The sequence below is a fragment of the Colletotrichum truncatum genome (genome assembly GCF_014235925.2).
Source record: "Colletotrichum truncatum strain CMES1059 chromosome Unknown Contig_0005, whole genome shotgun sequence".
NCBI classification, from domain to species: domain Eukaryota; kingdom Fungi; phylum Ascomycota; class Sordariomycetes; order Glomerellales; family Glomerellaceae; genus Colletotrichum; species Colletotrichum truncatum.
In genome coordinates, this window is record NW_027222402.1 from 2,405,922 (window position 1) to 2,422,597 (window position 16,676).

Here is a 16,676-nt window from a genome sequence, read left to right on the forward strand (position 1 = left end):
AAAGACGGGACGATTGCTTACTTTTACATAGTAATAATAGCAGTTTGCACCCAACAGTAGCAAGCGTATTTGGATGGATACGTGTATAAGAATTCGGATGCTTACACGAGCGTAAGCCAATGGGGTGTAAGAGGGATGCCTCGGACCCCATTCTTATCTTGCCTGACTGCATGGGGTCAGCCGGACGGGACTGGGTTGATGCAAGCCTGCAGCAAGGATCGTGGGCTGGATTGAATGCCCGGTTCGCCTGGCACTAGCCAAGTCGAGGAGGACAACGAAAGCGCGAAAACCAGCGCTGCCGAGTAGGAGATTTCCATCCCGTCATGGATTTACCGCCTCGAAAGTCCAAGTGTGAAAGTGCACAAACAAACTTGCGACAGAAGCAACAAAGGGCTCATCTCAAACTGCAAATCTTCCTTACCTTGCTGACAATCTTAGTCCCACAACGACTCCACGACTACCCCCGAGTCCACTACGTAGTAGTTCGTCCCAGGGGTCACCCTAATACTAGTAGGTCCCCCCAGTCTGCCCATTGCAATTGTGCAGCTCGACAGGCAATTTTTAGCCTGTGGCTCGCAGCGGTTGCGTAGGGGACAGTACCCACCGATGACAATCCCTGCTATTTCGTTCCTAGCTCGCGTCACTGTGCACTACCCAACCAAGCAACCATCCAGCACAACACACTTTTCTCGTGCGATTCATAGTGGGATTTGACGACACCCTCTTGTCCTCGATCCCCTTTTCTTGACCCCCTTCTGCTCCTTTTTCCTCCTTTTCCCCTTAACTCCCTTCAAGACCACTTCGCTACTGTAACTTGCGTCGTTCTCTCCCGATAACTGATTCTAGATACCCCGTTGCTGCTCGATCGCAGGCAACAAAAAAAACGACTTCCCAGCTATCGGAAGCTAACTGGCGCGCAAACAGATCCTGGCAGGCTAATTTGTGCGCTGAGACATTGTGAGGAGCCACTACGAGCCCAGAACCACCCGCTCTCGACGTTTCTGTCTCTTCTAACTGCTTCTCTTTTCAGGACCGAAACCAACGCAAAAGAACACGGCTAGGAAATCGCAAACCGCGACAATGGCGTCTCACCCCCAAGGCGACTCCCTGGATGACGTCGAACATAACCCTTATGCGTCGGACAACAGATGGCGCCATCAGGAAAGCTCAGCGTTCGCGCGCCACGCCGCTCAGGCTCATGCCATACCCCGCGATCCTCAGGAGCGTGGAAGTACGACTGATCTTGCGAGCTTTCTCAACCGTGATCGCGTCGAGCCCGAGAATCCCAATGCCCCGCCAAACTTCAAGCCCATCATGATCGCCGCTGGTGAGGCCGCCGGCGAGGAGCAGCCTCGTTCAAATACCGCCCACTCCTACGAGCAACCAAATGCCCCCGACGGTAGGGAGATCACATGCGGTCCGCTCCTCAACTACCGACGGATGGATGCAGAGCGTTGGTACGGAAGTGTCTTGATCGTCGCAAAGGGCGGCGGTAAAACACAGAGTTTCGCGCCGACCCTGATTTTGCGCCCCGCAGGCTCCGCTGACAGACATAACACTGCTCCCCAGGTGGAGGCAGTCAACGGTACCAACGGCGCCGTCAACGGTGCCGTCAACGGCGAGAGCTCAAACGGCGCAAACGGCTCAAACGGCGCAGACGAGAACGGCACGCAAATCCAGGGCCAGTGTCTCTACTCTGACCCGCGCAACACCTTCTGGGCTTTCGACTTGTCCTTGCCGCTCTCGCAGGCCGAGGCCAAGTGGGAGTACCTCATCCCTGACATGCGATTCTCCAGCATTAGACCCGGTCGCTACCACTTCTTCGTTCCCTCCATTAATGAGTCGATGCGTATCATGTTCCATTCTTGCAACGGATTCAGTGTCGGCACGGATGAGGACGCCTGGAGTGGTCCCGCTCTTTGGAATGATGTCAACAGGCACCACAAGGAACGGCCATTCCATGTCATGTGCGTTTGATATCTTGGATCGGTAGTACGAGGTTATGTTGCTGAACTTTATATAGGATCGGAGGAGGTGACCAGATTTACAATGACGGTATCCGAGTTGATGGACCGCTGCGCGAGTGGACCGAAATTTCCAACCCAAAGAAGCGCAGACATTTTCCCTTTCCTGAGAAACTTCGACAAGCCTGCGATGACTACTATCTGAAGAACTACATTCGATGGTAAGTGGGGGTACAAGGCTGCGAGCGCGAATTGCCGAGCTAATAGGTTGCAGGTATTCGACCGAGCCCTTCGCTACGGCCAATGGTCAAATTCCTATGCTTAATATCTGGGATGACCATGACGTATGTCAATACATGCCTAGTACACTTGAGCATAGTTAATCAGCTACAGATCATTGACGGATTCGGTTCTTATGTCGACGACTTCATGCGATGTGATGTTTTCAGGGGCATTGGCGGAACGGCTCACAAGTACTACATGCTGTTCCAGCACCACTTGCCTCCCCCAAGATCGACCTACACCTCGGGTAAGCAGCTGCTGTGGGGAGTTGGTAGGCTTTTGACTTACTGGGATGCAGATTTCACACCAGCAACCGAGGGCCAAGGACTCGACCCTAACCAGCTTATGGACACTTATGTAGCGCCCCCTAAGTCCGACCCTGGCTACATTGTTGGGACAGAGCCTGGTGTAAGTGTCTCTTGATGGCTCTGCCGGTCGGATACTTACATGTCGCCACAGCCGTACGTAGCAGAACATTCGCACAACATGTATGCTCGACTTGGAGCGCGTATCGGTTTTCTAGGCATCGACGCTCGAACTGAGGTAGGCATTGCCTAAGACATGCCAACAGGATGTTCTAGCTAACTGTACCGCAGCGGACACGGCACCAAATCAACTACCCCGAGACGTACGACCTGATCTTCAGTCGCCTCAGGCACGAGCTGAAATCTTGCGTGGAAGCCGGTCGGCCGTTGAAGCACTTGATTCTGTTGCTGGGCATTCCCATCGCTTATCCTGTGAGTAGCTACTCTGCTCACGGCAAGTCGACGATGTATAGGCTAATGAGTTATTAGCGTCTAACATGGCTTGAAAATGTCTTCAGGAGTCCCATCATGGGACCTGTGAAGTTTTTGAACCGAAGATTCGGTTTCGGTGCGTGCATATTCTAATTTTCTCATACCCTCAACTTTGCTTACAAACTTAAGCTGGCGGCGTGTTCAATCATTTCGATGGCAGCATCGACTTGCTCGACGACCTCGACGATCACTACACGGCCAGGACACACAAGAAGGAGCGGGGAGCTCTGGTTGAAAGGCTGCAGGCCATTTCTTCCGAGTTTTCTGTGCGCATCACTATCCTCGGCGGCGACGTGCATCTGGCGGCTCTTGGTCGCTTCTACTCACACCCTCGCCTGAAAATCGCCACGGAAAATGATCATCGCTACATGGCAAACGTGATTTCGTCAGCCATCACTAACAAGCCGCCTCCGGCAGCCATTGCAAACCTACTGGCGAGAAGAAACAAGATCCATCACCTCAACCATGATACTGATGAGACTCTGCTCAAATTCTTCGATAAGGACCCCGGTGGCTCGAGCAAGACGTCGAGCTCCAACCACGTGACCATGCCCAGCCGCAACTTTGCAATCCTCACGGAAAATTCGCCCAACAACGGACTTGCGGCACCTTCGATCAACGGTGACGCGCGGTCAACCATCTCTGGCAAAGGTGGACACGATTACCTGCATCACGGCGAGATCGAGTCCGGTTCCAAACACAGAGCAGCAACGAAGCAGCACGGCACCGGCAACGACGGCAGCTTGGATATTTGTATCCAAGTCGAGGTCGATCAGCACAACCCGGACGGCATCACGGAGGGTTACGGTCTCACTGTGCCACAACTTAAGTATAACCAGGCACCTGAGCCGGTGGAGCCGTTTCCTCCGCAACAGCGCCCGAACGGAGATGGAGAGTAGAGCTTCGTGACCGGTGCTGCTGTTACGGTTACTGTGGGAGGGCGAAATGTATGCGTGCATGCGTGCGTGTGTGTATGTGTGTTCCGGTATCCGACATGTGGAAAATTGTCGGTTCCTATTTCGTGATCGGAAGAGCTATCCGAAAATGGTTTGACATAATGTGATATACCCATGAGAGAAGAGGAGGATCAACTGAGGCAGTTTGTGGCGAGCGGCTGTAGATTGTGGAATGTGGGTGTGTGCATCAATTGGAGAGAACCTGCCGAGTTTCACTACTTGAGGGGCTTTCTCATCATGCGTGCCTTTTTGTTTTTATTTTTGCTTTACAACGGTTTCTTTCTCACAGCATGAAAGAGATAACGATAGGCCAAAAGGGGCTAAGATGCCCGGGTTAATACTTGTTTCTCGCCATATATATATCCTTGTTCGAACAAAGCGAGGCGCTGACACTACAATATGTACCAGCAAGCCATTGTCTCCACGTCGGATGATCATCCCGATCCCGATAGTTGCGCAAAAGTCGGGATCGGGATGGCAGACTTGCCTTATCGCAAGACCCACTGAGCCGACCAAGTGCGCCGTTATCTCGATCCCCAGGTCCCGATTGCACACAATTGATGCATATGATTGGCCTACATCTACCCCGCAAACAGCAATGGCACCTGGGACCATCCTTATCGGCCCCATAGCCCCTCATAAGCTCCCCGTCATGGTGCACTTGTCCGGGCATTCTTAACCCGCGGCAACCCGTTACTTGCGCGCTGTAAGTAACCGGTATTCAGGAATGACAGTGCATATCTCGCGACTCACGAGTTTTCCATTACGTTACGCCACGGAAGTTTAATAGCCAGTCGTTTGCCTCAATTTCTTCCCCAAAAGCCACCTGCTCCTTCCTCCATCTTCGAGCCATTGACAATCGATCTCTGCTCATCGCTTACGCTCGCCACTCTGTGTGTGTGTGTGCTCGGGTTCCCTCCCTTCCTTTCGGTCACTTGATATTTCCCAGAGGACGTTCGCCTGAGGATATCTAGCCCATCGCCCATCATGGCTGCCACACGAGCTTCTGGACTGCTGAACTCCCAGCTTCGCAGCGCTTCCTGCATCACATCTGTTGGACGCAGAGCTGGTGCTGCATCGGCTGTGGGACTGTCTACACGATTGAGCATTCCTGCGACAAGGACGACAACCAGAATGGCGACTTTTGCTGCCTTCAAGGTGCCCAAGGTGGCCAACGAGCCCAACGTAGGTGACCCAATCCGATCGAAGAAGCTTGATGTTAGCAGCGTGGAGAGGGATAGCAATCTGACTGATGAATCCATAGCAACACTACGCCAAAGGCTCAGCGCAGCGCGAGGGCCTGACTGCTGCGATCGAGACACTCAACAAGCAGGTTCCTTTGGAGGTGCCAATTGTCGTTGGTGGAAAGGAGGTCAGCAATTACTTCCCACCGCTCGAATAACTGACAGTGTGCTGATGAGCTCTGCAGATCAAGACAGGTAGCGTTGGAAAGCAGTTCAACCCCGCAGACCATGGTACCACCGTCGCGAAGTACCATCAGGCATCGCCATCCGATGTCCAGGCCGCAATCAAGTCTGCCCTTGCGGCCAAGCCCGCATGGGAGTCGCTTCCTTTCGCCGACCGCGCTGCCGTCTTTCTAAAGGCCGCCGACCTTATCTCTACCAAATATCGCTATGACATCATGGCTGCGACCATGATCGGCCAGGGCAAGAACGCTTGGCAGGCCGAGATCGATGCCGCCGCCGAGCTGGCCGACTTCTTGCGCTTCAACGTTCAGTACGCCGAAGAGCTGTACGCCCAACAGCCAGTGCACAACTCTCCCAATGTCTGGAACAGAGTCGAGTACAGGGCTCTGGAGGGTTTCGTGTACGCCGTCAGCCCATTCAACTTCACAGCCATCGCCGGTAACCTGCCCGGTGCTCCCGCCCTTCTCGGCAACGTCGTTGTCTGGAAACCAAGTGACTCTGCCATTCTGTCGAACTGGTTGGTGTACAACATCCTGATTGAGGCCGGTTTGCCGCGCGACGTTATCCAATTCGTGCCCGGCAATCCCGAAGAGGTCACCAAGGTGGTTCTGGAGCACAGGCAGTTCGCAGCTCTGCACTACACTGGTAGCACTGCTGTTTTCCGTAAGCTGTATGGTGCTATTGGCGCTGGTGTCGCCGAGGGCCGTTACCAATCGTACCCGAGAATCGTTGGCGAGACGGGAGGCAAGAACTTCCACCTCATCCACCCGTCTGCGGATATCGACAACGCTGTCAAGCAGACTATTCGCGGAGCTTTTGAGTTTCAGGGTCAGAAGTGCAGTGCAACTTCAAGAGCCTATGTCCCCAAGTCGGTTTGGCCCAAGTTCAAGGAGGGCTTGGTCAACGAGGTGAACAAGATCACCATCGGCAACCCTGCTGACCACGGCAACTTTATGGGCCCTGTCATCCACGATGCTTCGTTCAAGAAGTTGTCCGGTGTGATTGATGACGCCAAGAACGATAAGGAACTCACCCTTGTCGCGGGCGGCAAGTATGATAAGTCCAAGGGCTTCTTCGTGCACCCTACCATCTACGAGACGACCAACAAGAACCACAAGCTGTTGTCGACAGAGCTCTTCGGACCCGTGCTCACCATTTACGTTTACGATGATACCACAAACCCCGTCGGCGCCTTCTCCGAGGTCTGCGACTTGGTCGACTCGACTGGTGAGTATGGCCTGACTGGCTCCATCTTCGCCGCAGACCGGGCGGCGGTGCAGTTCGCTGAGGATAAGCTGCGCAACTCTGCGGGCAACTTCTACATTAACTGCAAGAGCACTGGCGCAGTCGTTGGTCAGCAGCCCTTCGGTGGTGGCAGAGCCAGTGGTACGAACGACAAGGCGGGTAGCCAAAACCTGCTCAGCCGTTTTGTCAGCTTGAGGAGTATCAAGGAGGAGTTCTTGGCGACAACGAAGGTCATCTATCCCAGCAACGAGGTATAAGAGGCTTAGGAGGTGCTGTAACTATGTACTGGTTTTCATCTGTTTGGCGATAAGGTTGGGAATTCCGGAGTAACTCTCACTACGGTTCGAGGGTATAAGCACTTTGCACATTGCTACGATCATAATGAAGTAACTTTTTTGGGGTTAGTTGAAAATGAAACTTTTGTATGCATGAACACGTTTGATAGCTAGCGTGAGGGGAAAAGACATGGTTATGGAACGATTGTATATGAGCAATTTCCTGTCAAAGGTTGATGGTTCCCATACCCAAATAGCAACAGCTTATGCCGTCACGTGCGCATGATGAAGTTGAGATTTTGACATTGACAAGCTTCCTGGGGGAAGCTGCCTTGGTTGGCCCCTGCACCCCCATGCCTGCCCCCGTTTTCAGGGTTCGGGCACTAGGCCGAATCGGGACCAGACAGGTCCACGTCCTCCTCCTTGGGTGATTGGAGAGAGGCACGAGAGCTTCCGTCTGTATAGAAAATTGGGACCAAACTCTATTTTTGAGGAGACAGAGAGGAGACACACGCAGCAGCAAGGGAAATGCAGAAAGAGGGAATTCAGATCGAGGCCCTGCAATGACAACTCACTTGGCCCATTTTAGGCATCTGCAGCAAGCTGTCACAGCAGTCAATTCCCTCAACACGCTCACTAATGGACCTTTGCTAGGCCGGCCTCCAGAAGACATCAAACCACCGTTCTCGCTTGGACGTGATGCACACACGGAGGTAAAGGGCAATTCGCCGACATGAGACCAGCCGAGTCAGACACGCAAGTGTTATCGGTCACAAACGAGACAATGACCTTTTTTGGGGGAGAGATGGAAGGGAGCAGATTGCCCACGTGCTCACTTGATGAGCGGGCCTGGGTTTGTGACAGGGTCCATCATCTAGCTCATACTATGTGTATACGGTTCAACCCAATAACCATCATCAGAGAGGTCCAAACGCCGCCCACCACATTGCACACATGTGCGCGACAGCGCGACCATCTCGCCAGTGCTCGCCTATATGGGGAGCAAGTTCAAAAATATCGTGTGCCTTGGACGGGACAATTTTTTTTGCCATCGGACCAACCGCCGAACAGCATTTCGAGCACATGTCTCGTGCCTCTGGTTCTTGGCTCCTTCCCCCAGGCCCCCTCCAGACCCAGCAAAAAAGTGCATCAGACTAGGATGCCCAGCCCCCGGACTACAACCAAGAAAAGCTCAGAGAGCGAAGGCGTGGGCGTGGACAAGGGCCCCGATGATCCATGTGGCCTGTGTGGCCGTGTTGATTGACGTTTCCCTCTAATGGAGGAGCAAGCCTTCTGCGGGCGCGCAGTTACCATTCAGGAACCCCATGTGCTCGATTCCACCACTCTGATTGGTCCACTTTCTCGAACACTCGATGATGCCTCTCCTGCCCTTTTCTTCGCCCAGGAGCCGGCATTCGCGTATCTGATTGGCTCTTTCTTTCGTGCTCGTCATCTTTCCTATCTCCAAGACCGCCAGGCTGTGCTTTTTTACTTAATTTTTCCTCCGTTGTTATGGGTTCCTGTCTGGCACTTCAGGCTTGGAGTCGCGTGCCCTCTCTCCCTCTTCCTCTTTCGCTATCCCCCTCCCAAAACTACAATCCACTACCGCCCCTCCCCAGAACCTCATCAGGGTATCGTACACACGAACATGGACCACCCCCCCTCCCCAGTGAAAAGAGATGGAGGGGGGGGCGTGGGTTGCGAGAAGCCTGCTAAGAGGCCGGCTGCTCGTTGAGGCCAGTGCCTTAACAGAGAGTAGCCACCGTCCGGGGTTGTAGATAGAGGGAAAGCGGAGGAGTAATGGAAGTGACAAGAGGCCAAGCCAAGGATAGTGAGAGAGTCAGTCTGCTACTTGTGCATGTACGCCGCCTCAACTCGTGCTTCCATCCCATACCTTACCATGCCCATCCCGTCTCCCATGCCGTATCTTTAACCCTCCTCCCCCTTTCACTTTTCTACAAACCCCGTCAGCTATGCCCTCAACTCCTCAACACTCGCGTGCCCTTCTTTTCTTTTGCAACAACGGCCCAGTCCTGTAACAAACATAGCGAATCGGACCTTGCTACCCCTTAAAGGCACCCTGACGGGCGCTTCTCATCAACGCCAAGCCAAAACGACTGTCGACCAAGCCGCCTCACCATCCGGCATCGATCCCGCGGGCACAGCCTCACCTCACAGACGTCAACCAATTTGTCGTATAGCATAAACACCGATTTTCCTTCCCTCAGTCTGCCGTTTTCTACTATTTCCTTTTGGGAAGTTTTCTGTTTATCCCTCAAAGACACTCGTGTGCCCCCCAATTCAAATCCACAACTTCACAATGCCGCGTCCCACACTGCCACCCACGCCGGCGTCCTCGACCGACATAAAGGGTCAGGATGGTTCTAAAGGCCTCGCCTCACTGCAGCTGTCCTTCGAGCTACCCCCGCCCGCAATGATTCAAGACGCCTCGAGAATATCGCCCACCGACACGAGGTCATCGCCCAATGCTGGCTTGAAGCCTATTTCCCCGTCAACGGTTACGCCGTATCCCGTCCAACCCAGCGAGACGGTGAAGTCACGGAGAAGATCCTCGGCAGCACAAAAGGCGGCAAGCGAGAACTTCGCCCTGCCCCCACCGCCAACTCGGTCCCGCAAGATCATTCAAATGAAGCCCCGGCCACAAGAGGAGCCCGAAGAGGCTCCGGCCGCTGCCAAGTCGTCAGGCCCGGCGAAGGGCGCTGCATCGACCACTGCACAATCCAAGAAGAAGCAACCCTCGGCGACCAGCGCGGCGGGACGCAAGATTGCGAGGAAAACAGCACACAGCTTGATCGAGCGCCGTCGTCGGTCCAAGATGAATGAAGAGTTTGCCGTTCTGAAAGGCATGATTCCCGCCTGCACTGGCGAGATGCATAAGCTGGCCATTTTGCAAGTAAGTGAAAACTGGGTTTGTGTCTTTTGAGTCTTGAAGCAGAACACTAACAGAGATGCCCTGTGCAGGCTTCTATCGAATATGTAAGGTATCTTGAAGACTGCGTAGCCAAGCTCAAGGCCCAGCGCGACGTATCAGAGGGTGTCTCACCTACCGACTCCGGCCTGCAGACCCCCTCGGGACGTGACCCGTGGGGCTCCATCCCGCAGTTCGTCCCCAAATACCAGCAAGAACCCGACGACGTCGAAATGACCGGCTCCGAGGCCCCATCACCCACTTTCCCCGCTCAACAACACTCCCGGTCCCAGCAGCCATCCGTGTCGCCGTCGCCCGCGCTTCTCGCACAGGACTCGAGGCACCGCCACGATTCTTACCCTTCCGTGTCAACGGCGGATCAGAGGCATTACAGCTACAGCGCATCGTCGGCAACGACGTCCCCCGCATTCGGTCCGCAGCCGTACGCTTACGGTCACGGCATCGCCTCGGTGTCACATTCAACGCTTACCAGTCCCGCTTTGGCACCGCAGCGTGATCTCGACCATGAGGCGACGGCAGCGCTATTGATGTTGAACACCGACCGGAGAGGTACTGTGGGCAGCGAGAGCGCGAGTACCGCTCGCGGTGCCGGGCGTGGTATGTCGGTGAGGGATCTGCTGAGCACATGAGAGTAAAGACGTCGCCAAAAGAGAGGAAGTAAAAAGAAATCCAGGGGAGACGGACAAAATAGTTCAAAGTGTCCGATACCAAGCGTCAATGTTTCAACACCTGCTTACATGGAAGAGGCAAATCTTGATCTGATTTTCTTTTCTCCATGTCTGAAATTTGAAGCGTTGCATGGGGCTGCCCCCGAGCTTGGGATGATTAACCGGACGTACACGAGTTCTGGACCACCCAACTGGCGTCGGAGAAGTCTAGACCTCGGGAAAGACGGAAAGGTCCAGGCTGGTTGTTAATGCGATTCTCAACAATGGACAAAAACTGGTAATGCCACCTCGTAGGAGGTGGCGAAGAGGGCATCTGTTTTCATAGATCTTGGGAGGGAGGAGAGGAAACCTGGACGGAACAGGGTAAACTGGTTTGGTTTGGTTGGTTTTTGGTTTAGGGGCTGGCTGGTTGGGTGGCGGCTGGGTTGGGTATGGTATGCGCGGCGCATATGTGTGGAGTTATTCGTTTGCTTCTCCTCCTCGTTGTTCGAAAACCTGGCCAGCGGTTTTTGCATGTCGGGCGAGCACATCTAGACAGGATTGATAAATAATACGCAACTGAACTGGTCGGTTCGACCCGCAATCTAGACGTTTTCCCAACCCCTGCCCCTACCCCGAGAAGATTTGCACTTCAGCGAGGTTCGAGGGCGTTCAGCCAGAATCAAAACATACGATAGGGGGGTTCTTGACAAGTGTTTGACCCTCTTTACCCCGACGATATCGGCCGGTAACGAGGACCCTTGGTCAACATTCAAAATGCTAGGGGTCGTTGGCAGAGTAGGTTCCTGGAGGTACGGCCCAAAGGTTCGGCGAGGTGCGCTGTAAGGCGAGACGAAAAAAAAAAAAAATTCCCATCAGCGACAGAACGAGCCATTGCGGCGTCTAGAACCCTTCCATAATGTTACGGGGGGACCACCCATGTCTCGCACGCTGGGTCGATAGGCAGCGTAGAAGGTTGCATTGCCGTTTCATCGTTGGTCGGCATCGTACGAGGTTTCGATCCGTTCTACTCCACCATCGACCCATCACGTGACGCACTGTCGAAGGGGGTTGTTGTTGAAGGGAGGTCCGTGTAAGTGGGATATCCAGAACTTTTTGGGATGGTTTTTTTTTTTTTTTTCTCCAAGGCCCCTCGACCCTTCACCCTAGTGGGAAGCGGTAGGATATTCGGAAACAGATTTCAGGAGGTGCTGGGGGAGGGGTTGTCTGGTGGCGGTTTGCGCCGAGTCGGTTTCGGGAGGGAACAGTTATATAGGTGACTTGTCGTCTCAACACCTCGACTGTCGTTCTCTTTCACGTTTGGCATCCTCAGACACTTATATCTTGTCTTCTTTCATACCGAGCTGAAGGTAATCTGCCGTTTGTTTCTCTATTTACTGGTTTCAGTCCGTATTCGATCCTCGAGGGAACCAAATCGTAATCGATGATTCCCTACTACATCCCCTCTAGAGCCCCCAAGAAAGCCTCCGACGAAAATATGGCGCCCATAATGGACAAAAAGGTAGCAAGATTGTCTTGATACCATGAATTTCCAATGTGAACCCCCAGCTGACTCCGTACCAGCAACAACAGCAACAGCCGCAGCAGCCGCAGCAACAGAATGTAGACGACTCAGCCTCCAGCATTGGTGCCTCAAGCATCTCCTCGGATGGCAGCCGACGACGACGCCGCCGCAACCGCAACAAACAAGTCACTTCCAAGGGCAACTTGGGACAGCCTCCCGTCGTCCAGCGCCTAGCTGACTCCAAGCCCGTCAGGCTTCAGCTCGGGTTGAACCTTGACGTCGACCTGGAGCTGAAGGCGAGGTTGCAAGGCGACGTCTGCCTCACACTGCTGTAAGTCGATACCTCCCTCGTGTTCCCCTTTGTACGCGTATTTGAAGGGGGGGCACGCTTTACTGAAGAGACTGACCAGACGGGACTAAAGCGAGGGATGAACTCCCAACGCGGGATAAAGGGTACAAAAGAAACACACGCCGCGGGAGTCGAAGCAGCTGAAGCCGAACTACCGCGGCATCGTCGATGTCGAAGAGATGTTCCACATGCGTGTCGGGAGGCTGAGGTTCCGCAAGAGGTGGATCGACCACGACGTCAGCCCGAGTCTGACGGCCGCCGTCATGTTTTCGATTGCGATGGGAGGGTTTATTGCCGGGTTCGCGGCGTCGAGGTGGCTTGATACTTGGCTGCTGGCCATACCTGCGCCTTTTTAGCTAGGATGATGTCGATATGAGGGACGAGTTCTTCTGCTGTGTATATTACGGGCTTGGGTCAAACTTGGGAAGGCTGTTATTACTATGATTGGCGTTGGGAGGGGTTGATCCGCTGATTGGGGACGCACACCAAAAAAGAAATTAGGTTCCTGGCGACAAGATACCTGGGAAACAAGCTCTGTAGCATTGATGAGAATGTACACATTTTTTTCCTTTTCATTTACTAATTCAAAACGGTTCATTAATCGCCGACTCAAGTGCGTCTACATAACCCAGCACATCAGCCAAAGTCGGCAAACGAAAAATGGAGACTGAATCGACTCCATCACAACTCAGTCACCGTATAAGGGGGCTTGAAACCGAACTGTCGGTCGTCAGGATTGAAAGGTGGCATAAGCTGTCTTGCATCAGCATGAACGAACCGCGTTCCTCGTGTCATTCCTCGGCAGCCCTCGACAGGCTTTCCTGGCGGTTTCGTTCTTCCGCAAACCTTCGAAGACAGCAACAAGACAGCGTGTCCCCGTGTTTGCACATGGTGCGCGGTCCTCGTCCCGCTGGGCAGTCGTGGATCGCAAATGACATGTCGTTGCATCCAGTGTACCCGTGCAGTCATTGAATATCATCTGCGCTCAGACAGACTCAGATTAGAACAGCAATCTAAAGTAAAGTCATCGCAAAGAGGAGAAAACTTTGTCTCCCGCAGCGGGTAGTTCTGGATGGACCCTTCCCACGTGTACGTAGACTCCGAAGCACATTGCATATGCTGCAGGTGCAATGTATAATTCTATCCGGAAAAAGAGTCGAGTTTCGCATCTTCTGCCACTGTTGTTTGTTCTGGTCGAAGCAAATGGCGCTGATGGTTGGGATGGGGTATCAGCTGAAGCCCTCCCACGCCCGGGACTTGTAGCATTCCTCTGATAGGAGGAGACATGGAAATGGGTGAGAAATCGTGCTGGTGGGGCAAGAGTTGAGCTTGTTAGCTGCTGGGCGAGTTTCCATCTAGCGTGATGAAACTTTATGCGGGAGGGATGTCGTGCTTCCGTTAGGTGTCTGTGCGGCGGCTTTGGCGGTGCGGACATGAGAGTAAAACACAATACACAAGGTGATAGTTGTTGAGAGGACCTATTTTTGTGGTGTGATTAGCATTCATTCAATGGCTTCGGACCTTGGTCAGAATCTCCTTTTGCAGGTTGACTTCTTGGGTTAATGACAGAAGGTTGGTTCTTGGGTTGTGAACGAAACGAGTGTACAAGTGTTGAGAGACATATAAAAAGCTCGAACTACGAAACGACCTGTCGAGTCATGAACTACGGTCAGTATCGCCAGTGTGGGACAGCTGCTCAGACCAATCAACTGTCTCGCTGCATCTTGGTCGAGTTTCTGTCAAGGTGATGTATGGAACAATATCCTATCTGAGAGTTATCCAGGAGAGGTGCTTGGGTATATCTCATTTCACGTAGACTCCCACGGCCCTCAGAAAAGGCAATTGTTTACCGAGAAAGGAGGCCATAGTATGTAGTGGGGTTTTGAGGGGTTGAAGCTTTGGCGAAGTCAGCATTCAAAACGTCAGGCACTAGCACAACAGAGAAACGGTGGTTCACCAGTGGGAGCACCCGGGAGGGACTAGCGCTACCAGCGCCACACCTTCTTTGGCAGTTCCCCACAGGAGCTCTAGCTTGCTTCCTAATTGGGAAGCTTGCCGGGTCCCCACCTTTATATGCATTTCCAGCCAGACAATCTTTTCCATTAAACTTCTTCACCGCCAAATCAATCATCGACTGGAGTTGTCCGATATCACGGGGCGCACTGTCACGTTATTGAAAGTCGATGCCCGGGGACTTCAGATACATCAATTAATTCGCACATAAGTCGCAATGTCGTCCATCGCGGCCTACATCAGAGATGCCTTTCTTGGCATCTTCAGGAGAGTGGGCAACGCCTTTAAGAGCATTGTAGACTGGCTCAGATTGGCATATTCACCGTATGCTATAAACTTTTTGACTCAGCTCTTTCCTGAAGACATAGTTAATTATTTTTCTCAGGCATCCGTACTGGCGCGGAAACATGCTCACCGTTCGCGCACACGGCAACCCTCCCTTTCAGGGGCAGCTGAAGATGGTAATATCACAAGTCTTTCAATCATCCCGTTGGAACGTAATGGAAGTCTCAGTTATGAGACCGTCTGGACCGCCTGTGAGAGCTGTTCTGAAGATGTTCGATCGTCGCTTCGCGCCCGCTGTTCGGGACGGCATTGGTGGGCGGGCGGCTTCGGGCAAATGGTCGCCTGAGATCGAGGAGGAATTTGTTGAATTTGTCCGTCGCGGTGCGGCCGATGACTGGTCCGATCATGTCCAAAGCGAAGACTTCGTCGATGACGGTGAGAAGAAGAACGAGCTTCAAAAAGAGGTCGAACGACATTTGGTGTGCAAAGCCGGTTTGCAAGCCCTGTTGGCCGCTCATCAAAAACGGAAGAACTTGCCCAGAGCCTATTCCATCATTTCTATACCCCTAGTTGAGGGCATCAGCCACGAAATGCTGGTCGCGGAGGGGATTCTGATGGAGTATGTGCCAGGTTTCAATGCCAACATCACTGCACCGTCAAAGCCATCGGCATAACCTCAAGTCGGGACGGTAAAAGACAACTTGATGGTTGAATCTCGGGGCCGAATCGTATATCTCAACTTCTGGTCCAACCTTGAGCTATTAGCGTCTTCAAATGATTGGGGAAGGACCGAGGGCCATGTGTATAACTTCAGGCAGAGGCCGCCTCAAAAGTATCGAAACTAATGTGGGCTAAAACGAATATCAGCTGGAGCCAATGTCTACTGATGCGTATATAAAAAGGTAATCCGTTTTAGAATTGCGTTAATTCAGAACACCACATTCACAGTGCGTCAGTCTATGATCCATCTCGCAGCTGGTTTTATAATTTACGTATATGGCTACAGTTCAAGATTTGGGACGAATTTTTTCGTGGACGGAAACAAGAATAAGTTTACTATGGAGTATTGATCCAGATATTCTGGCCCGGTGAAGTGTGATGTGTATCTGCTTTTGGTCGTCACCTAAAGCACCAGCTATCCGTGCCTTACTGCGCCAGAATCCCAACGTTTGCTGTGGGATTATATATGCCCAGGAGCTCACTGAAACCTCGAGCCCATTTGGCAGTTCTTGGACTTGCCTGCGAGAATCTGACGGAAGCGACTGGCATAATTGCCGCAAGGGAACCAGGATGCCGTTAAACAACTTACGCAGCTCAACCCTGTGTACCCCAGTAGCCTCACCGACGGCACAGCGCGGGAATTTAACAGGCCCCACGTTGAGAACTAAAACTCAAGTCCTAGAGCAGAAGAAACAGCAAGCTTTGCCAAGTCGGGGCGACTTGTGGCCATGATCGTGGGGCCAATCTTGGCTCCTTAATGACGGGCAGGGGTCTTGTCGTGTTGGTTCAGTTTTGCACCGTATGGCCCCACGTCAAGCCCGGCCAGCGGTACTGAACCAACAGCTTGACGGATGCGGCCCAATGAAATATTGGCTATAATTTACGGATACACTTAAATGAAAGTCCGAGGGGGGTATCTTTCTCGCATGGGTTCGGCGTCCGCAATATGGCGCAACAATCTTGACCTGGTCTGGCCCGGAAGAAACCGCCGTGTTCCTGCTTTGCACAATCAAACATGTTCCGAGATGTTAAACAATGAGTCATTGACGCAATTACCTGGCGAACAAAATTGTATGCTCCCAAGTTCAGGACACGCATACTATGATGTTGGGGCATGGTGTCTGGCTTTCGACTCTAAATCAGTTGGAATCTCGAGGAGCATAGTCCATCCGAATCAGGAAGGTAAGGGTGCTGGAGAACTATTACCCTAGATGCTCCATTGAGCGACCATTCTCATTTTA

General features: G+C 52.9%; 5 protein-coding genes across 5 annotated transcripts; all 5 read left to right on the forward strand.

Annotated features, from left to right (window-relative positions):
• Positions 1 to 1,080: 1,080 nt before the first annotated feature.
• On the forward strand, positions 1,081 to 3,942 carry CTRU02_208737 (transcription factor; the record flags this gene model as incomplete). The annotated part of the gene is made up of 9 exons (XM_070205137.1): positions 1,081 to 1,967; positions 2,024 to 2,185; positions 2,239 to 2,308; positions 2,358 to 2,493; positions 2,545 to 2,654; positions 2,706 to 2,789; positions 2,843 to 2,983; positions 3,041 to 3,119; positions 3,173 to 3,942. The coding sequence occupies 9 exons, from the start codon at positions 1,081 to 1,083 to the stop codon at positions 3,940 to 3,942; spliced, it is 2,439 nt and encodes an 812-aa protein (XP_070061212.1).
• Positions 3,943 to 4,986: 1,044 nt separating this feature from the next.
• CTRU02_208738 (delta-1-pyrroline-5-carboxylate dehydrogenase) lies at positions 4,987 to 6,928 on the forward strand (the record flags this gene model as incomplete). The annotated part of the gene is made up of 3 exons (XM_070205138.1): positions 4,987 to 5,184; positions 5,264 to 5,371; positions 5,426 to 6,928. 3 exons carry the CDS (start codon positions 4,987 to 4,989, stop codon positions 6,926 to 6,928), a joined length of 1,809 nt encoding a protein of 602 aa, XP_070061213.1.
• A 2,338-nt stretch (positions 6,929 to 9,266) lies between these two features.
• CTRU02_208739 (helix-loop-helix dna-binding domain-containing protein) lies at positions 9,267 to 10,525 on the forward strand (the record flags this gene model as incomplete). The annotated part of the gene is made up of 2 exons (XM_036724844.1): positions 9,267 to 9,860; positions 9,929 to 10,525. 2 exons carry the CDS (start codon positions 9,267 to 9,269, stop codon positions 10,523 to 10,525), a joined length of 1,191 nt encoding a protein of 396 aa, XP_036583476.1.
• A 1,462-nt stretch (positions 10,526 to 11,987) lies between these two features.
• Positions 11,988 to 12,773, forward strand: CTRU02_208740 (uncharacterized protein; the record flags this gene model as incomplete). Its single annotated transcript, XM_070205139.1, has 3 exons — positions 11,988 to 12,065; positions 12,113 to 12,399; positions 12,521 to 12,773. The coding sequence occupies 3 exons, from the start codon at positions 11,988 to 11,990 to the stop codon at positions 12,771 to 12,773; spliced, it is 618 nt and encodes a 205-aa protein (XP_070061214.1).
• A 1,874-nt stretch (positions 12,774 to 14,647) lies between these two features.
• On the forward strand, positions 14,648 to 15,389 carry CTRU02_208741 (uncharacterized protein; the record flags this gene model as incomplete). Its single annotated transcript, XM_036724842.1, has 2 exons — positions 14,648 to 14,754; positions 14,816 to 15,389. 2 exons carry the CDS (start codon positions 14,648 to 14,650, stop codon positions 15,387 to 15,389), a joined length of 681 nt encoding a protein of 226 aa, XP_036583474.1.
• Positions 15,390 to 16,676: the final 1,287 nt, after the last annotated feature.